The 23,063-nt window shown below is 37.6% G+C and overlaps 1 protein-coding gene across 1 annotated transcript; it reads right to left on the bottom strand.

Moving 5' to 3' along the window:
• Positions 1-6,312: 6,312 nt before the first annotated feature.
• On the bottom strand, positions 6,313-22,278 carry kcnk18 (potassium channel, subfamily K, member 18). The gene is made up of 3 exons (XM_053510164.1): positions 22,053-22,278; positions 20,432-20,569; positions 6,313-8,497 (listed from the first exon to the last, which is right to left on the bottom strand). Exons 1-3 carry the CDS (start codon positions 22,276-22,278, stop codon positions 7,674-7,676), a joined length of 1,188 nt encoding a protein of 395 aa, XP_053366139.1. The 3' UTR covers positions 6,313-7,673.
• Positions 22,279-23,063: the final 785 nt, after the last annotated feature.

Here is a 23,063-nt window from a genome sequence, read left to right as displayed (position 1 = left end):
TTTTCCACGTGGTGAAAACTCGTCTTCTTTACGTGGCTTCCACGAGTTTGTGCCCACTGGGTAACTACACCGGCTTGTATAATAAATTAGGCCATATTATTTCTTTTTTCCAAAGCTGTTCCACTAAATGCCGGATAACACATCTTTACACTTTCATTCATGAGGCAACAAAACAATTCACATTATGCTGTTCCAACTGACCCAATTCATTACTTACTTTATTATTATTGTTTTATTTTTTTTTACTTCTGTGCAGTTCTACTGGAGTTTCAAGGTGCTTAGTGTAATCCATTTGTCAGACAATAATCAGCTAAAGTAATCTATGGAAAACAAAAACAGCTTTGTTGAACCATCTTTGTGAGTTAAACCAGAGAGAGCTTTGGATTATGTATAATATATAAAATTGTTGATTTTTTCCCCACAAATTTGAAATGAAAGCTTTTGCTAAAAAGTAGGATATTACCCTGCATAAGCCTACATCAACAATGTCAATAGGTTATTTATGCAATAAATTATATAAATTTTCACTCAAGTGTAGACAAAAGGATTGTATGTAATAAAAAAATAATAAAAAAAATGCATTCATAGCATATATAAACAAGCGTTTTGGGGGAAAGAAAATGATTGTGGTAGACACTTCTACAATAACTCCACCTAGTGTCCAAATTATGCACTCGCGTTATTTGACATCCAAACCGTGAACGAGGAGGATACTTTTGCTTCTTCTTCTTAATATTATTATTTACAACAACAATTCCTCCTCCTCCTCCTCCTACTATTATTATTATTATTATTATTAGTACATGGTTTTAAGACATTTATTTGTACATCTGTAACAAAAAAAGGAGTATTCTGTAACAAATAAAAAATATATTATTTTTAAGTACATTTCCTTTTTATTCCTTATTATTATTATTATTATTATTATTATTATATTTTATTTTATATTTATATTTATATAGCGCTTTTACCAATGGTCATTGTCTCAAAGCAGCTTCACAAAAATGAAAGAAATTCATTTAAAAAAAAATAATAAACTGTTTATTTGTGAGAAAAATGTGTCTAGATAATATGAGATGAATGAATGAAATGTCTCTGATGAGCAATATAATAATAATAAACACAACAATAACCATTACCGTTATTATTATTATTATTATTATTATTAGTAGTAGTAGTAGTAGTAGCAGTAGTAGTAGTAGTTGTTGTTGTATAATAGTAGTAGTACATGGTTTTAAGGCATTTATTTGTACATCTGTAAAAAAATATATGATTTTTTGTACATTTTCTTCTTCTTCTTCTTCTTATTATTATTATTAATAAACACAACAATATCTACTACCGTTATTATTATTATTATTATTATTATTAATATAAATTGTGCTTGGTGGGTTTCCTCCGGGTTTCCTCTGCGTACGCTGGTTTCCGCCCACAGACCAAAGACATGCAGATTAGGATAATTGACATTACCAAATTGCCCATAGTGTGTGCTCTGTGATTGATTGGCACCCATTTTTAGGGTGTACCCCGCCTCATGCCGTAAGTCTCCTGGGATAGGCTGCAGGCTCCCCGTGACCCTGAATACAGGATAAAGTATACAAACACACACACACACACACAACAGGAAATTTTGAAACACCAATTAGCCTAATTTGCATGTCATTTGGACTGTTGCATTGTATTCGGACTGTGGGAGGAAAACAGAGTACCCGGAAGAAACTCACCAAGCACGGGGAGAACATGTAAACTCCATGCACACAGACCCAAGGCAGTAATCCAACCTTCGCATCTACTGTATCGGTTTGTCTTGTTTATGACAAAAGTAACTCTTCAGGATGTAAGCTTTTATTGTTTCTTTGTGTGTAAGTAAGAAGAAAAAGAGGCTGGCAAGATGACGGATATTTTTAGCTCCTATAACAGAAGTGATAAAAGGAACAAGTAGGGTGGTACGATGGCATAGTGATTCCTTTTGTCACTTAGCAGCTAAAAATAGATGTTATCTTGCAAGACTCTTTTTCTTAATGTTTGTTCGACAGAAAAGGAATCTTGTCACAGAGAGACAATAAAAACTTCCATTCTGAAGAGTTACTTTTGTTATAAACTTTAAACAAATGGCTTTAGATTCAACAGCTGCAACACAGTTACACTGGAGACTCCTTCCAAAAATGCATCATTTTATTTATAAACACATTTTTAAAAGTAGCCCATAAGAACCCATGGTGTCACAAACTGTCTAAATGTGCTGAAATGTTTCCTATTTAACTTTATATTTGGCATTAACTCATGAACTCGATAAACTGACATATATTAAACATCCTGGTGCAGTCATGTGACGAGCTGAGAATTCTGTACCCACGACATCATTTCCAAAATGTTGTTGGTGTGAATGGGTAGCACATGTGACAGAACTAGATCATTTTAAAAAGCTAGCTTTTTGTTACTGAAATAACTAAAGTTTCATTTTATTTTAAGATTTCTAATGATTTAATAGCATATCAGATTTTATATTTAATCTGTTCTGACTGTAATTCAAATTGTGACATATATATGGCTTTTAACCTTAAAACTGCAGGTACATGAAGCACAGGACCAAGCCTTTTTTATATTTAACAGAACTAGGTAAATCCCCGTCACCAGCAGCCTTCGCCTAAATTCGACACCAAAATGTGGCATACACCGCATTTCAGCGGTTGGTTAAAAAAGCTGCATGGCCTTTTTTTCTACAGCTGTGGCTAAAGTTGTTTTTTTGATTCTAGAGCCTTACCGGGTAAAGCTTGGGCTTACAGGCAATCAAAAGTGTTAACTCGCGTGCAAGATATAGTCTGAACATCTCAGTGTGTGGGCTGACAAGAACGTGTGCTAGGAATAAAGGTTGAGCTAACTTACAGTATCTTAAAATAAAAAAATAAAAAAATAAAATAGGAATAAACACAGCCAGAGGTCAGCTGCAGAGTCTAAGGTTTCTTCTTGAACTTGGGTTTTGTGGGCTTTCCCTCCATATTACAGATTGTTTCCTGTTACTTTTGCATTGGTGGTCAATGCGTAAAAGAATTTAACATTATTTAACATAATGGTCAGCACTGTCACCTTGCACCTCCAGGTCCTTGAGTTCTACTCCCACTTCAGAGACTGTGTGGTCGAGTTTGCAGGTTCTCCCCGTGCTTGGTGGGTTTCCTCCAGGTACCCCGGTTTCCTCCCACAGTCCAAAGACATGCAGGTTAGGCTGATTGGCGTTTCCAAATTGCCTGTAATGTCTTACTATGTGTATGTGTTTGTGCCCTGCAATGGATTGGCACCCTGTCCTGGGTGTACCCTGCCTCATGCCCCAAGTCTCCAGGGATAGGCTCCAGTCCCCCTGTATACAGGATAAAGACGTATAGACAATGTGTGAGAAACTTGATTTACAAATAAGGTCGATAAAGAAACACACAGTCTCCTCTTTTGTTTTTATTTATTTAAAGCATTTATATTACAGATGTCACTCTACCTGAGAAAAGTCTGTTTGTTCACCATTTTGAAAAGCTAATGGAAGTCACATTGAAACACACAACATATAAATAAATAAAGATTTCTCATGCTCTGGTTTATTATCTTCACATCAAGACCTGGAGTAAAAAAAAAGATCAATAATCAATAATAAATAAATATAAAAAAATAAATTGATCTTTTTAACTTGCTAAATACGTCTTATAACACAAAGTAAAAATATAATAAAAGGAAATGTCAGGCCTTTGCTACCCCTTATGCATATGAAAAAAGAAATATTGAAATGTTTAATTTTTTGGGTTTAAATTTATAACATTTATTCACAAGCAGCCATCTCGGTCAGATTAAGGCAGAACATTTATTTGATTGCATGAAGCAGGATACGTGCAATCTGCTGCAAGTGGAACAATAACACAAAAATACTTTCATTTTCAGTCATGCCATGTGATTTAGAAAAAAGTTACTTGTTTGTTGAAAATGAAAACGCACTTTCAACACAGAGTTGGCTGATATGCAAATCAAACGTTTATAAAGAAAAATCATTAAGGGAGAAATGACTTGCAGGCAAGGAAACATAACCAAAGTTGATCTATGTGAGATATGATTAGTGGAAATACTGTGCCATTTTATAAACCATATCCTCAACTTGGAGCTATGAGTGCGCTAGTCATATAACATTAACACTTACGACCTATTGAGTTCTCTTCATGTGAATAAATAGCAGAAACAAACAGACTGTGACAATAAGCTAGGGTGGTTCTTGTACTATCAGTTTGTGAGCTTCACTCATAAAGCATATAACATGTCCAAAGCTACATTACTAAGGGGTTAATTATTATGCTCCAGATGAACTCAATCTCCCTGAGTTTCTATACTCAGCAAAAAAAGAAACGTCCCTTTTTCAGGACTGTGTATTTCAACAATAATGTTGTAAAAATCCAAATAACTTTACAGATGTTCATTGTAAAGGGTTTAAACAATGTTTTCCATGCATGTTTAATTAACCATAATCAATTAATTAACATGCACCTGTGGAATGGTCGTTAAGATCTTAACAGCTTACAGAAAATAGGCATTTAAGGTCACAGTTCTAAAAACGCAGGACACTAAAGAGACTTGTCTACCGACTGTGAAAAACACCCAAAGAAAGATGCCCAGGGTCCCTGCTCATCTGCGTGAACGTTCATTAGGCATGCTGCAGGGAGGCATGAGGACTGCTGATGTGGCTAGGGCGATAAATCGCCATGTCCGCACTGTGAGACGCCTAAGACAGCGCTACAGGGAGACAGGAAGGACAGCTGATCATCCTCGCAGTGGAAGACCACGTGTAACAACACCTGCACAGGATGGGTACATCCGAATATCACACCTGCGTGACAGGTACAGGATGGCCACAACAACTGCCCGAGTCACACCAGGAACACACAATCCCTCCATCAGTGCTCAGACTGTCCGCAATAGGCAGTCCATGAGGAGGAGATGCACTGCAGTACTTCAAGCAGCTGGTGGCCACACCAGATACTGACTGGTACTTTTGATTTTGAGCCTCCCTTCATTCAGGGACACATTGTGAAACATTTTTAGTTTATGTCTTATCAAATCAAATATTTACACATTAAGTTCACTAAGAGTAAAGAACGGAGGACGTTTCTTTTTTGCTGAGTATATATCATGCATTGCAATTCTTTGCAAATCTGTTAGCTTGAGAATTTCATTTGGTTGCTGGTAAGGCATTGTTTGTGTGGTGGCTTACTGTAGTGGTTAGCACTGTTGCCTTGCACCTCCAGGATTCTCAACTTGCTTGGTGGGTTTCCTTCATGTACTCTGGTTTCCTCCCACACTCTAAAGACATGCAGATTAGGCTAACTGGCGTTCCCAAATTGTCCGTAGTATGTGAATGTGTGTTTTAATGTGGACTATAGGTAAAAATGGGAAATAAATACAATGGTCATCATTGGCCTCCACGGTCCCTAGTTGGACTTAGAGGTTTCTAAATGGATGGGGGATGCATGGAGGTAGTGTATAAAGGCTGTACTAAACGTAATGCAAAAAGTGATGCATTTCCGCTATTCTTGAACCCAACTATTGAAATCCCCTTTGTCACAATTGATGGTCTCACACTGCATGGTTTATCTTCATTGATGCTCTCCCCTTCTGTTATCTTCTCCATCCATTTAGTGTCATCTCCATGAACATTCTGTAGCACAGGACGCGACCATCAACTGTGACAGAGACTATGTTGAGTATATATAAGCTTTGCATACAGGAAGAGTTACTGTACCAACATGTGCATGACCTATATCATGTGAATGACCTATATCAGTTAATAAAAAAGCCAATCTTTGCATTATTTTCAATACCTTACTCACATACAGTATATAAATATATAATAATTATATATATAAAATAATATATATATATATATATATATATATATATATATATATATATATATATATATATATATATATAATAAAATTGCTTGCATTCCCAATTTCTTTAATTAAAAATGTCCCATTTAATCTGTTGGATTACAAAAAGCTCCTTCTAAAAAAAAAAAAAAAAGAACCTCTGTAAATGTGGAATAATATTAATCAAGCCTCTATATATCCATAAATCTCACACAAGCAGGGAAAAGATATATTTCTCAACTTAAATAAATCTCAAGATGCACAACCCAGAGCAGTTATAACAGCATTCTTTTATTTATAGATTTACTTCTAAGTACAAAAACAAGTATGCAATAATACTGTACAAAAAAAGTTTTTTTTTTTATTTAAGGTTTTAATTTTTTTTAAATTTTTTATTATACTTTTTAGATGTCACCATACCATTTGAGACCACATGATTCATACACTTAGTCTCGGAAAGCCAAGCTTTGTACATTGCACTGCTAATCATCACGCTGTTATGTCTGAAAAGCATTTTAATTTATTTGGCACATGCAAAGTGACCTCCACGTCAGAAAACATGCAATGTAGTCTGGTACCTGCAATTTTTAAATACTATGCTGTTTAAAAAAATATATCAGGGTCCCAACAATGAACGTTTTAAATAAAATAATCAAGCACTTTACAATGGCTGTGTTTGGTCTAAAACATTGTTGGTCATGATCACACAACAAGAACAAGAATAATTCAGAACATTATGTTATATATTCTCTGTACTTCTGTGACCATCAGCACAAGTGATAAAATTTTAGAAACAGGCTTTGGTGAAAATGAGTATTTTAAATTGTATTGAAACAGTATTTGGTATTTATAGGTGACTCATCATGTCAAGTCAGGTATTCGAGTCATCAAACAGGTTAGTTTTGCGCTATGGTCAATAGTGTGCAGTAGGTGAAGTTGATCAAATCTTTATTTTTGGGAAAAAAAAATCAGTTGATAAATACCTTCTCTTCAACAGAGCTGAAAAGGTTTTCATCCTAAACATTAATTTAAAGCACTGTAATGAACACCATCCAAGCTGGTTACTCCAAACTTTTGTTGTTGCTATATCTCTGATGCTGGGAAGTTATTTTTAGGGTTAGCAGGGAAATCCTGGAGTCAAAATGAGTCCTTCTTTCTTACTATGTCACAGAATGCTCATTTAGATATTCTAAAACTAGAATTTTTGTTTTTTTCCCCCTGAGGCACTCCTTATAAACAAATTCTTACTGACCATATCCCAGCAACTTTACTGATACAGTAATAAACATGTAATAAACAATTTGATGTGAGAAGTCACATCTTAAAGTGAGGTGATTTAGAAAGTGTAGATCAACATAACTAAGTTATAAGATATGGAACTTACTGGGGAAAAAAATGTTTATGCTAAGACAGACTGGTAATACAGTAAAAAAAAAAAAAAGTTAAAACCAAAAAAATTGCTTGTGACCAAACACAATACAGCAATGTTTTGGTCTATTTTAACTCATTGGCAAATCTCATAGTTAAACAATCTCCAGTATTCCATACAGAGAAATGTAAAAAGCTGAAATGGAAACCAACTCTCATGCATCATGAATACTTATAATAAATCCACTGTCTATCACATCTATCTACAACTTTCCGTGGAGCTTGTGGAAAGTTCAGTAATATCGTTTAAATGAACAAAAAGTAAACAAAACTTAAAGAAATCTTTGGTTAATAACGTCTGTTGACTTTACCCATGAACCCTCCACATTTTTAGCATCTTGCCCCTTTTCAATTGTCCTGAACCTTGTACTTGCGCTTCTTTCCCACGCCAAGGCAACTGAGGCAGCGGATACAGCGGTGGTAACTGCTGATGATGTGTGACTGGCCCAGTTTGAAAGCCATGCTCATGATGGCCATGCCTGTGATGATGAAGAGGAAGGTCAGCATGAAAAACTTGGGGTGCTTAGGCACAATGTCACCAAAACCAATGGTTGTAAGTGTTATGAAGCAGAAGTAGAAAGCATCGAACCATCTCAGATCTGTCTCCCACAGCGGTAGGATCAGTGCCCAACTCAGTATATAAGCAAAGACTAGCAGCAGGATCAGCGTGAAAGGCACATTCAAGCTCTCCATTTCTTGGCCAATAGAACCAAAGTCCCACATTTTAAACCCCGAAGGTACAGGTGGCATCTGATTAAGCTGGGGGCAAGAGCATGTGCGCGTTAAAGGTCCGTTCTGACCAAATCTCTCCCTTGCAATCATGTTTTCAAAGATTGCAACATTTTTAATAAACTGGGTGGACTTTTTCTTAACGGATGACTGGGTGAGCATCACCTCCCGGATGTCCAGTGGTTTGCTCACAGCTATGTCCTGACAGGGAGTATAGGTGCTGTTTTGGATTGTGCCACTTTCTCGACTTCTGCGGAGACTCCACAGCTGAAAGTGAAGGCGTTTGAAGGAAGTGTGTAACCTTTGGTAAGCATTGGAGACAAGCATTGCCAGAATGTCTCCAACATCTGAAATGACTAGCAGCATGAGTGGAATTCCCACCATGGCATAGATAATACACGCTGCCCTTCCAATCCCTGTCACTGGGTAGATCTCTCCATAGCCTGAGACAGAAAGAGGGTGGTTATTATAAACAGCAAAAGTCTTACACGCTTTTTAAAGAAATTCTGTAAAGCAAATATGCCTTTAAAAATAAAAATAAAATGTTTACATAAAATACTATAAAATTTACAAAAACAACCTTAAATGAACAAAACAAATCAAAACAAAAACAAACAAGGATATTTGAAATTACTGGAATTAGGTTAAGAACTATTCAACACATTAATAAAGGCATAGTCCCATTTTTACAGGTGGCATGATGACGTGGTGGTTCGTGGCACTATCGCCTTACACCTGGGGCCAGGGGTAGCTCAGTGGTTAAGGCATTGAACTACGGTTCGGAAGATCCCAGGTTCAAACCCCACAACCACCAAGTTTCCACTGTTGGGCCCTTGAGCAAGGCCCTTAACCCTCAACTGCTCAGATGTATAATGAGATAAAAATGTAAGTCGCTCTGGATAAGAGCGTCTGCCAAATGACTAAATGTAAATGTAAATGTACACCTCGGCTTGGTGGATTTCCTCCCGAGGTCCAAAGACAAACAGATTAGGCTAATTGGCGTTCACAAAGTTGCTTGTAGTTTGTGAGTGAGTGTGTCCTACAATAGATTGGCACAAACTCCAGGGTGTGTCATGGGATAGGCTCCATGCCCCCCGTGACACTGTATACAGGATAAAAGGTATACACAATGAGAGAGTTCAGCTCCTTTTAAGTATTTTAAATCAAATTTGAGGTGCATATGAGTACATACATGTATATCTTTTCCTTCCTAGCCTTATTGTGAAAGAAAAAGAATAAGCTATTTGTGCTAATAATTGTGCTTAATAAGCTATAACTTTAAATGATCTCAGCACCCCTCATTCCGCACTTTAATGAAGTATTCCATGATTGCGTCTATGTTAGTGATTCAGGTGTAAACAGATATAGATGAGCGAGAGAGTTGGTATGAATAAAGCAAAGTTACCCAAGCAGAAGGAGAGAAAAAGTTTGTAGCAAACCTTACAACCACTCTTGACTCTTGACAATGCCTATCATATCATTGCAAATTAAACATATTGCTTTTGTGCTTTCCTCATAAATTACTGATATTTTTCAGTTCACTCAGTCGTACACACAGTATAAACTTTTCTTGCTGTTGGCCAGTTTTGAGTATGGCATTTTTACACTTGCGGTATGAACACTTAACTTCTTTACTGCGAATGCCTATATCTGTGCATCCACCTACAGTATGAACCCACGGCCTATAGATTTGTTATCTGGCTTGAGTGAGACAGTAACATTGCCACTGTGATGCTGTTACAGCTGCTGTGATTATACCTAATAGTAAAGGATGAGAAGAGGATGAGTAGAGCTGCATGACTTTGCTGTTGAAAACTTGTCCAGTAGACCGGAGACTACCTACTGAGTAGTTGCAATATAGACATACAGTACCACAACATCAATCTTCTGATTGTTCTTGATGCAACAACACGAGATTCCCATCATATGCTCAATGCCCCAGTTCAGAAAGCTAAGTTCCGAAAGAGAAACGAAGGTGAATTCATCAAATGTAAATAAAATGAAAATAGAAACATTTAGTGAACAGCGAGAAAAAACAGCAAGGACTTCATAATAAAGCTCCTATTGGCTTATATGTTATCTTCTCTCTTTAGTGAAACAAGATAGTAGACAGAGGCCCATCATTTACGTCTATCAGAGATCCTGCTGGAAAGTAATCAAAATAATCGATGACAACCAATGACAGTAGATTCCATGTGAACGGACAATAAACATATTTTTGCACAGAGATCAAAGATTTATTTTATAAAAGTAAAAAATTTAAGTGGGTGCATATGTTAAAAAGAAAAACAAACATATTTACAGTTTAACAGATGTAGTCCCTGACATCTGGACATCATTGCTGTGTGAAGAAGACCAGTGAAGAAAAGAAATTGCAAGTAAGACTTGCAATAAGGATTGAAAAGGTGAGCAATAAATGCAGAGGACCCCTGCATATGGGCCCCCAAATTGCTAAAGCTATAAAACAGTGCTAAACTGTCAACTTTATGGAAGAAATGTTATCTGACAAACATAATAAATGGAAATCAATTATAACATTTGTCATAAGTCAGCTGTCTACCTGAATGTAATGAATGACCAGGTTATCGCATATATGCATTGTTTTTGTTTCTTTCCTGATGGTCATTTCTGCCAGAACCAAATTTCAACGGAACAGTTCCGGTGGTATGAAGAATCATTTTCACATATGAACTCATCACATAGTACAAAGTTGCATCTTTTTTTGTCCAGGTAGTGTATCTTGCTTACTTTACCGAGAAACCAATGCTTTTTTCTGGTTAAGTAATGTTTGGAAATATAAAACGTTTTTGCACTGCCTCAGTAATGTAGGAGTCATTAAATAAATTCACATAGAGCTGAAATACTGTAGGAGGATGTATATTATGGAGAACTGTGACTTTATAAAGGCTACGTTTTTTATTGCATTGATTTTAAGATGTCTTTAGGTCATCTTTATGAAAATAACATTTCAATATCTACTCTGTGAGGATGCTTTTTAGGGCTGTACTGGGTGAAGATGTTCCCAGTAGATCTCTAGTTTGTATGATCCTGAACACATCCTGTATCCCTATTCATGCCTACTGGGAAAGGAATGAAATGAAACAAAAAAATAAAAAAAAGAAAACAAGAAGGAAGAAAAGAAGAGAAAAGGGCATAGCACAACTCAATAAATCCATCAAAGGAGATTCTCTTCCCCTTTAAATTTCAAACTTGCAAAATTTTGTGACCTTGCCATTAACCTGTGGTGTGGCCTGCTCCAGGAAAGAGCTAATGAATTAACAAAGAAGAGTTACTGGCTTTCAGTTGTACTCTTCTCATACTTCTGAGACTTCTGTTGCTCATAAACTAAGCTGTTATGAGCTCTTAGTGACAGTGGTGGTCTGCTAATGCTATAAGATCAGTTGGCAGATTTGTTGTAGACTGGGGAAAATCCTGTATGGTGCTATTCTGTCGGGACAGTGACGAGAGCATTCCCAGTTCTTAAGTGCTCACTTCAACAGCTACAGTGGGGCAAAAAGTATTTAGTCAGCCACCAATTGTGCAAGTTCTCCCACTTAAAAAGATGAAGGAGGCCTGTGATTCTTCATAGGTATACCTCAACTATGAGAGACAAAAGAAAAGAAAAAAATCCAGATAATCACATTAAGAATTTATTTGCAAATTATGGTGGAAAATAAGTATTTGGTCAATAACAAAATTTCATCTCAATACTTTGTTATAAACCCTTTGTTGGCAGTGACAGAGGTCAAACATTTTCTGTAAGTCTTCACCAGCTTTTCACACACTTTTGCTGGTATTTTGGCCCGTTCCTCCATGCAGATCTCCTCTAGAGCAGTGATGTTTGGGGCTGTCGCTGGGCAACACACACTTTCAACTCCCTCCAAAGATTTTCCATGGGGTTAAGTTCTGGAGACTTAGCATTATTTCTCCTCCAAACATAAAGTTCTCTTTTGGTTTCATCTCACCATATGGCATTCTCCCAATCCTCTTCTGGATCATCCAAATGCTCTCTAGCAAACTTCAGACGGGTCTGAACATGTACTAGTTTAACACTAGAAGCGCCGAGCAGCGGTCATTTGACCGCAAGGGGGTAAAAAAAAAAATAATACTTCACACTCGATCAATTTCCAGGACCCTCCTTTCATGACTTTTCCTAGTTCTGTGAGCTTAATCACCCTGTATGCTTAAATTTTTAAAATCGCACCAGTAAAAGCCAGTATAAAGCTATTTTGCTCTTATTTATGTGAAATCGCTGACAGCTGCGCGGCGGCATGACGTTTCCTGTCTTTTCCAACCCGCGATTCTCATTTCTGAGAAAAAAAAGCTGTATGTTGTTTGTTTATATGTAGAATGTTTATAAAAGTACAAGAAGTAGGCGCGCGCGCGCACAGACACACACACACACACACACACACACCTCCCCTGAGCCCTCGGTCAACATCTAATGACCGTCGATATGCAAATGAGTCAAGACGTAGCCTAACGTGGTGTCGTGTCGGATTTCAGCGGTCAAAGAAAGTGGAAAGACTTTGAAACAGTTTCAGCGTTTTTTTCAGTTACAACAAGCACAGCGATGAGTCCACGTTGTTTCACTGGTTATGACATAGTGACACTAAACAGCTGAACAACTTCACTTTTCTGTTTACCTCTGAGAAAAAAAAGCTGTATTTAGTTTGTTTATATTCAGAGTAACACCTTCCAACCACCTCTCATAGTCTATTGTTAGTTTTAATGATTTGGCTGAAACTAATTATCACTACATAAGTACCCCAACACCCCTGATCATGAGTTTCAGCTGAAACTAATTCTATACATGCAACAGAAAATGTAGATGCAGATTCCAAATGTATAAAGATACATGCTATATATATATATATATATATATATATATATATATATATATATATATATTCCGCTTCAGCGTGTTTCTTAATCTTTCCCTATATATATATATAATAATATATATATATACTTTTCAAATAAAATCGCTATTACTTGACCCTGAAGTTTAGTTTAGCACACAAAAACTGAAAAGTCCTTTCTGGTAAATCAACTGCATATGTAGTTTATTCACAGCAATTCATTAATAAAATGAATATACATTGTACAGTACAAGGTAAACACGAGAAAGATTACAAAATAAAAAAACAAAGAGTGTCTTCTTTACAAACAGCTTCTACTGTGCGTCGAGATGCTGAAATCCCTTGCATGTTGCCCCTCAATTTTGTGCTTCCATTTCAAGTGGAGAGATATTTGACCAACAGCTTAGAACAAAAGAACTGTAGGTGTGATCACAACCCCCTCCGAACGACCGTGCCATCAATCACTGACCACCTCAGAAGTTCCCTCCAATGTATGCTGATGTTTTGCAAGTATTTTTGCAAAACTATGGCACTCTTTTGAGAGGTGGTTGGAATGTGTTATTCATTCATTTATTCTATTCTGTAGGGCACTAACTACACAGACCAAACTGATACCTTATTTTATTCTTATACTCATCGCTGTGCTTGTTGTAACTGATATATACTGTATACTATATATATATATATCTTTATACATTTGGAATCTGCATCTACATTTTCTGTTGCATGTATAGAATTAGTTTCAGCTGAAACTCATGATCAGGGGTGTTGGGGTACTTATGTAGTGATAATTAGTTTCAGCCAAATCATTAAAACTAACAATAGACTATGAGAGGTGGTTGGAAGGTGTTACTCTGAATATAAACAAACTAAATACAGCTTTTTTTCTCAGAGGTAAACAGAAAAGTGAAGTTGTTCAGCTGTTTAGTGTCACTATGTCATAACCAGTGAAACAACGTGGACTCATCGCTGTGCTTGTTGTAACTGAAAAAAACGCTGCAACTGTTTCAAAGTCTTTCCACTTTCTTTGACCGCTGAAATCCGACACGACACCACGTTAGGCTACGTCTTGACTCATTTGCATATCGACGGTCAATAGATGTTGATCGAGGGCTCAGGGGAGGTGTGTGTGTGTGTGTGCGCGCGCGCGCGCGCCTACTTCGTGTACTTTTATAAACATATAAACAAACAACATACAGCTTTTTTTTTCTCAGAGGTAAACGGGAAAGTGAAGTTGTTCAGCTGTTTAGTGTCACTATGCAGATGTTACACTCAGTGTAGTTACTGAAATCTTTGGTTTAGTTCTCATTCAGTGGCCACACATCACTTCCACATTTCCCTCGCTTTTATTACATGAACATAAGCAGTGAAACAATTCGCAGGTTTATAATACACCGCGGCCAAGTGAACCGATTAGGCGCGTGGTCCGTTGCCTAGCAACACTGAACGAAACGAGACATATTCGTTGTGTTTGCTTCGGTTATGACATAGCATAGTTTATTATCTGCTGTGGTAGATCTGATTTATTCAAATTTAATATTGTTTTAGCGATAATTTCACGGAAGCGAGTTCAGAACTAAATCGCTGCTCCGAGACGTTCAGAAGCTTCAAATAGAATGAACAAACTAATAACATTTTCTCCATACGATATAAAATTAAGTAGAGCTTTCCTTTTTGTTATAGTACGAAGCCCCTAGATGGACAAAGGAGGAGAAAAAACGGCAGAAAAAAGTCAAAAACTTTGGGTTATAATTCCAAACATGACTTGTTTTTTCCCTCTGACTTGTTTTTCCCCTCTTCGTTTGTCCCCTTAGAGACTCTGTAGTAGGTTTTCTCAGTTGAATATGTAAAAAGATACCGCTTATTATCAACGCGGGAATGAATGGCGCATTGTCCAAGTGCAAGTTGATCTTGGAGCTAAACTATTTGCTTTGGGTGAAAGCGCCATCTAGCGATCATTGTGTGTCAGCAGCAGCATCCCATTCAAAACAATAGGCGGTCAAATGACCGCTGAACCGTGCTTTTAGTAGGTGACACTGGCGCGGCGCTTCTAGTGTTAAGCAGGGGGACACGTCTGGCACTGCAGGATTTGAGCCCCTGGCGGTGCAGTGTGTTACTGATGGTAGCCTTTGTTACTTTGGTCCCAGCTCTCTGCAGGTCATTCACTAGGTCCCCCCTTGTGGTTCCGTGAATTTGGCTCACAGTTTTTGTGATCATTATGACCCCACGGGATGAGATCTTGCGTGGACCCCAGATCGAGGGAGATTATCAGTGGCCTTGTATGTCTTCCATTTTCTAATAATTGCTCCCACTCTCTTTGTTCTTGGCCATAGTGGAGTTTGGAGTGTGACTGTTTGAGGTTGTGGCCAGGTGTCTTTTATACTGATAATAAATTCAAACAGATGCCATTAATACAGGTACCGAGTGGAGGACAGAGTAGCCTCTTAAAGAAGTTGTTACAGGTCTGTGAGAGCCAGAAATCTTGCTTGTTTGTAGGTGACCAAATACTTATTTTTCACCATAATTTGCAAATAGATTCTTTAAAAATCCTACAATGTGATTTTCAGGATTTTTCCCCCCGATTATTTTGTCTCTCATAGTTGAGGTATACCTATGAAGAAAATTACAGACCTCTTTCAACTTTTTAAGTAGCAGAACTTGTACATTTGGTGGATGACTAAATACTTTTTTTACCCCAATGTACAACTGTATGCAGACTAATTATTATCCTGTGTAGGTGTAAAATGTGAGATACAGATAGCTTACTCATTGCTTCCCCAAATTTACAGCATCATAAAGTTCTCCTGTAATGAAATTTATGCAATACAGTATTTTACAGAATTAAGGTTCCTGACTTTGTTTTACTGTCTATGTGAAGGTTCTGTGCATATTCTCAGCATAGGGTTTAATCCAGGTTCTCTGGTTTTCTCTCACCTCCCAAATCTGAACTGGCCAAATTGCCCCTAGCTGTATATGAGCATGTGAATGTGTGTGAATGGTTCCCTGCCCTGGCCTTTAATAAATAAATGTATGATATTTTGAATTAGCAACTATATAACTGCAAATAAATATTGTTAGGATCAACTAGAGTTAATGTGAATATCACCGGTACCTGTAAACACAAGCATTTCCAAGAAATATTACATTGACAATCTTTTGGACTTTACCAGTTTATATATCTATAGTGGTTGTTGGACACAGCTTTGGAAAAGGAGAGTTCTAGAGTGTCTAGAAAGTGTATAGTCTTTGTTAATGCTTCTAGCTTTATCTCCTCTCAGTCAGCTGGGATTTGTAGTGTCCAAGCTCAGAAGCTCTGCCCAGGCAATGCACTATGTTGTCATCACCATGTGATTCAGGTGATTGACTTTTCCCAATCAGCTCCAGTTGCTGTTTATAGTGAGCAGACAAATTTTCTAACACTTACAGAAGAACAGGAACTTCAGCTCAGGTTTAGAATTATTGTTGTGAAGGCTGTTACAGATGTTCAAACACTCCAGATCCTGGTATTTGAAGGCTTAATTTTAGTGGGGGGAAAATGCAGTTTGAGTCGAGATAGACAGACAAAACAGATACTCCAAAGAACTTTAGGCTGTTCACACTTCCCACTGCCTCACCACTAATATGCAGGGTTTGGTAGTCTGTCTCCATTGTTCACCTTTCAAGCTGTCCCCCTTTGTTTTACACGTACTACATAACAAGTTACAACCTTACACTCCTCAACCAAACGGTCCATCTTGTGCTTGGAGTCTTGTAATCTCCTTACTGTCTGAAATCTACCTGACTATTGTGTTGTGTTCAGTGAATTTCTTTTTGAACTTGGAGGTGTGAATGGGGATGCAATCATAGTTAAAAAGCATGACAAGCACAGTGCTCAGCCCCGAACCCTGTGGGGTTCCTGTATTTACTGTAGGATAATTGTGGAGGAGGTGTTGTTTTCAGTGCTAACCTGCTGTGGTTGGTTAGAAGGCTACAACCAGGCTTTGGTTTATCTAGTTTCATCTGCTTGTTGATCACCTAAACAACTGAGACTTTAAATTTATCTGCTTGCTAGCAGACCTACATTTATATACCCAAATGCAAAATTCAGTCAGAGCAATCAGAAAGAACAGTTTATGCAAGGCATGTGTGTATTACAGTGTCACAGCACTGCCGGTGTATTCCCGCTCACACCCAGTGTTCTGTGAGCCTAATCAGGATAAGCAGATATTGAAAGTAAGTGAGTGAATAATGGCTCTTTTCCTTCTCGATAACCACTTAAAGATTGTTATGATTGTTAACAAAACCTAGCCATAATGGACATCTGCAGCACATGGCTAATGGATGAGGACATAACATCCTGACTTAACTCAACCAGTGCATTTTCTGTGCCTGACCACAACAACTGCATTATGTGCATTAGTCATATTGATGTACTTTTTTGGAACTTCTTGTTTGATGTCATTAGCCTTATATATTATTGGAATTTCTATTCAAAAGCACAGTGTAAAATTTATTTAAACCCCGTTAAAACTTTTTATGCTTTCGCTACAATGGTGTGTGTTTTTTCCATAATAGGGACGTGCTATGGAGAAATGGCCTGCCTATAAGATTTCTCTGATTGTTGTAAATTTGTTTAATTATTGGCTACGGCCCAACTGCGGCTGTGTCAGTGGTATTGTATAGTGTTTCTCGTCCACTGATGGATGGTCTCTACAAATCTATCTTATCTACATCTAATATTCAGTTGGTGTTAATGATTTGTTTCAGTTGGATTATGGCTGAAATAGCATCATAGCTAAGTCTTGTTGGCTAAAGCTATTAAGACAAGCATGATCATCATGAGACAAAAAATACACAGACCCAGTAAGAGGCGAATAAATGTAGATGGAGAGAGACACATGCATGAAAAAGTAGAAAAAAAGGGAAAAAAAACCCAGACAGAGGCGACTGTTGTTGTGTTTACGATATATGAAGATCTAATCTGTACACAAGCTCATGTAAAATGGTAGAGATGAAGGATGTCTAGATGTAAAGACAGCGTGACCTTGGTGCTGTAACATAAGATCAAGCTGTTTACAGAATAGAGAGCAAATGCAATAACACAGTCCTCCTTATAAATAATAAATCTTCCTTTATAAATAATCTGGGACTATTTTATTTATCTGTGGCCATTTGAACATGTTGAATAGTAGAGTGATGTACATTTGTTCTGTAAATGTAAAGAGAACGGAAAGATTTCACTTCACTGATGCTGCAGTCTAACCACACACACCTTTTCTTGAAGCTTTCCTTTGAGAAGCACATGACATTTCCATTTACTCTTAACTAAGTGCTTTAAACAAAACATTAAAACCAATTTTAAAGAAATTCTGATAGTCATATTGTAGTCTTTGAGATATTAAATCTATAAAACTGTTTATTATGAACATATATTAGACTCACACTCTGTGTAGACTCACTGATTTTAAAATCAACTTCAACAATTTAAACCAAGGATGCTTTAAACTGTTGGGTTTTCTCATGTGAGACTTAACAAATACTATTATGCAAAAAAAAGAAAGTACACCCTCTTATTCACCCTCTTTCAATTCACTGATTTTATTTATCAGGACTTAAATGACTATTATGTGGTCCTCATTAATGTCTATATATGAACAAATAATCTTACACGGCAACAAAAAACATTAATATGAAACCAACATTTAAAAAGTTGATATAGAAAAAAAATATTTTAATGAGAGTGTTTTTTTCTTTTCCTGTGATGCTTCTTAAATCATCTTAAGAAACATTTTTGTAATAATAGTTAGAAAACACCCTGCAACTGACTGCCATTTCTTCCAGTGTGTGTTCTGACCACCGCGACAAGAATTAAGCGCTTACTTAATATGAATGTAAAAAAATAAATAAATAATTGAAATTTTTAAGCGTATACCCTTCCTGAACATTTATAGGAAAAATAATCTGAGACGTATATGAACATCCAAACCACACACTTTGGCTTATATGAGCAGATGATGGTCTGTGCTTGCTCTGACTGATAGTCCTGATAGATTATTCCATCCCTTTTATGAAGGAATGAAAGCATAGATGTAAAATTGACCCCTACAACAGGACATTTCTACACATTTCTATTGCATTACTCTGGCAACCTTTAAAGCAATTCCGTGTTTTATTATAACTTCATCAATATCAATTATTCATGGCTTTATTTGACTGGTTCAAATCCTTTTTTTTTTTTTTTTTTCACCACACAATTGATGATTCTTCAGAGCAAATTTAATGAATGAGCCAGGTTAGTAATGGTCACAAAAACAATACCGTTTCTGTTTTTCTGTTAGGAAATATAAATGTGTTGTCTTTCTGATGTGAAAACGGGGTGTGGTTGGCCTGGTTACGGTAAGTAGTCCTGCTTAGGCTGTGTGTGCTCATGATAGGCGATTATAACCTAAGCACACAATATAGAGTGCAAATAAATCAGAGAGAGAGAGACAGACAGTGAGCAAGCGGAGTTCAGACTGATCTTAAGAAGCCTGGTGTGAAACTCGGGGTGTTTTCCCCTACCTTATGCTCTAACTGTGCAAGTTTCCTTTGTGTTTTGTGTTTGCTGTACTCCTTCACAACACAATACAACCATTCTTCTAAATGATGCATCATAAATTTTTTGTCAAAACTGTGCAGAATTCATTCCATAATAATAAAAAAAAGCTTAAAAAAGTTTTATAAATTCTTTTTTTATATCAGATTTAGGACATGGATCAGAAACGATCGCTCTAGCTTCAATAAATCAATCAACCACAGATGAACTAAACATTTCGCTTTGTAGATGATGTTAAGCTGGTTCTGTCTGTGCCTCTATGTGTGACATTTGATGTGCCCTCAAGGAAATTGATCAAGTTTTTCTGGATAGTTTTGCCCTGCAATTTTGCAAAACACTTTTATTATCCCTTTACTGGGATTTCATGCCAGGAATCAGGGACTGATTAAAAGTCTGTCTGCAAAGTGTCATGATATTGGGGACACCACTAGGACTGATTGTAAACTTATTATTATTTTGTGTTTGTTCGCACCAAAAATACTGTACTGTTTTTGATCTTACACATACTGTATAGAAGTGTTTTTCATCTTGTTTCTATTTTTAAGAATAGAAGTCATATATTATGTGCATTGGCCAGATGTTTGTCAAAACATGTAGGCCAGGGGTAGCTCAGTGGTTAAGGCATTGGACTGCAGTTCGGAAGATCCCAGGTTTAAACCCCACAACCACCAAGTTGCCACTGTTGGGCCCTTGAGCAAGGCCCTTAACCCTCAACTGCTCAGATGTGTAATGAGATAAAAAAAAAAAAGTAAGTTGCTCTGGATAAGAGTGTCTGCCAAATGCCTAAATGTGAAAATAGGGCAGTTTACCTGACATTAAAATACCATTTTAATTCTTAGTTAGATTAGACATAACGTGATAAAGCCAGTGAAACAGAAAGTCCCAAAAAGTGTATGTAAGAGAGAGAGAGAGAGAGAGAAAGAGAGAGAGAGTTCCCTCACCCACGCTAGTGAAGACGGTGCAGCAGAAGAAGAGCGAGCCATAAAAGGTCCACTTTGTGTAACTCTGTGACCACACGGCTTGGTAGTCTGTTCTGATCTTCTCTTCTATAGCACCCACAAGAACCTCCTCAGACTGATCTGAACATCCAACAAAAGCTCAGTGTCATAAAAACATACTTTTAGCATTCCACCAAAGAAACAAACATTGGTCCGACGGCAATGGGGCGGCATAAATTGTTAAAAAGATGTGAGACAGAACATTTTCTAAAAATGCATTCAGATATGTTGCATGTATAGCTGCTACTTTGACTTTTAACTAAGTGTTGTTCAATATATCCCTTCCCAGCAAACATTTGGGCATTTGATGACCTGAGAATCAGATAACGTCAAAGAAGTCCGTTCAACTTTTCATTTTAAAACAATTTTTCAACCATGACTGGACGTGTCGGAGGGACGTCATTTCAGCATTGTCATCAAACGTCCAAATGTTTGCAGGGTAATCTTTAGCACCAGAAGTGATCACAGAAATGCAACAGCAATATGATCACCGAAGGATGATATACTGTACCAGTCAAAAATTCAGACACTAATTCTGTTTTTTATTTAGTTTCTCCATTCTAGAACAATAGTGGAGAACTTCAGACTATGAAATAACACATAAGGCTGCACTGAGACAATGAACATTGGTACTATACAAATAAAATAAAATTGAAAATGTATGTATGTATTTGTAATTAATGTATGTAACAACGCGGGTCACGCGAGGGGCAGAGTTCTGAACAGGACAGGGGCGTGGCCATTTATCCCCGCGGTTGCCAGGCGATCAGCCTGAACGAGCCGCACCTGGCAGCGTGTTTACTGTATATAAAGGGTCCTGATACCTCGGCACTTCGTGTGATCATTAGGTAGCACTGGTGAGAAAGAGAGAGCGCGAGGGAGAGCGACACGCATCAGTTTAGCGCGCGCTCTCAGGTTAAAGTGCACGAAACACTAACTCTACTCTCTCTATAGATTAAATCCTCGGTAAGGGCATAAGCCCCGAGAGGGTCTTTAGTTTTTTTTGTTCTCGTTCTCGCGTAGACGGCGGAGCTCTGTTTGTTTTGTCTTATCAGTTTTCTTTTGTTTCCTTTTAAGTTTTCCAACTAATAACCCAACGCCATCTCCTAACGGGAAGGTCTTCATGTGCCTGTCATAGGCACTCTCACAACACCTATTTTATTGACCCCCTCTAAAGCCCTGCGTTAGGGCTCTTATCAATAAATCATTTCGTGGTGCGGCTCTCCATACCCCACCACGTAACAATGTAATTATGTAATGGAGTAACAACAACAACAACCACCAAAGGTGGGGTGTGCGAAAAATAAAGAATTTCACTGTGCAGTAAATTTAAGGCTGAACTTAATTCCCCTGAAACTGCTTGAGACATGATCATTAGTGTGTTCTTTAGTAACTGATCTTAGTAGACTACTGTATTATGAGTTTATATCAGGAGAAAAAATAAATAACATTCTTTCAAACACCTCGGCACACGATAGAAGGACAGATAACAAAACAGAGACAGCAGCTGTCTGTTTAATCATTTTAATAAATTAAGTCAAATGATTAAATTGCACGCTCTTACCGGAGTGGTTGCGCACGGTCGCCACGACATTGCGCACGAAGTTTCGGTAATCTTCCGTGTCGTTTCTCGGGTTCCCCTCGATCAGCTGAAAGACGAGAGCACCGAGCACGGCGTACGCGATGAGAGAGAGGATGAGCACGACATGAGGGAAAAGCGACCACAAGAATTTCACCGCTGTCCGTCTGGCTGCCGGGCGCGCGCGACCCTCTGCCATGGGCACGGACATCTTCTCGCGCTCGGCGTCTACGTCCTCTACATGTCCGCGTGCCGGCGAGTGACTGGTGCCGGGTTGCCAGATTGATCGATTGATCGTGTGCGTCCCACCCGAATGCATACACCCATTACTGTAAAGGCTTTTGGGCGTCGCAAATCGGCGCCACCTCTAGAAAAAAAGTAGTCGTCTAAATTAACCAATCTCGAGCTTTATTCAATACTTATGTCATTATAAATCATGGATGATATAAAGTACCAGTCAAAAGTTTAGACACATATTTTATTTTTGTTTATTAATTTTTCTATATTTAATTATAAATATTTAATTTAAATAATATTTTAAGTGATTTTTTTTCCACATTCTAGATTTTCAGGCAATTTAGAATTATGTAATTAAGAAACAACATCAGGCGGCATGTTCTGCTTTGGGGGTTTCCGGCATGTACCCCGGTTTCCTCCCACATTGTAAAGATGTGTTCCTAAATTAGCTATTGTGTAAGTGTGTGTATGTGTGTTCCCTGTGATGGATTGACACCCTGTCCAGGGTGTAACCTGTTTTGTGCACTAAGTCTCCAGGCGCCAGGCCCCCTGCAAAACAGTATGGTTTAAGCAGTTTAGAAGATGAGTGAGTGAGCGAGTGTAATGCAAAAAAAATGGATGACACAGTACCTGTTAGAAAACATCTTCTAATTTCCTTTTTTTTTTGTCTAGTTATTTATTTTCTAAGCACTGGTTAGCACTGTCACCTCACACCTTCAGGACCTTGGTCTGATTCCTGCCTCTGGGCTGTGTGCATGG

Source organism: Clarias gariepinus, chromosome 13 (genome assembly GCF_024256425.1).
Source record: "Clarias gariepinus isolate MV-2021 ecotype Netherlands chromosome 13, CGAR_prim_01v2, whole genome shotgun sequence".
NCBI lineage: Eukaryota > Metazoa > Chordata > Actinopteri > Siluriformes > Clariidae > Clarias > Clarias gariepinus.
This window is presented reverse-complemented; position numbering and strand designations above follow the sequence as displayed.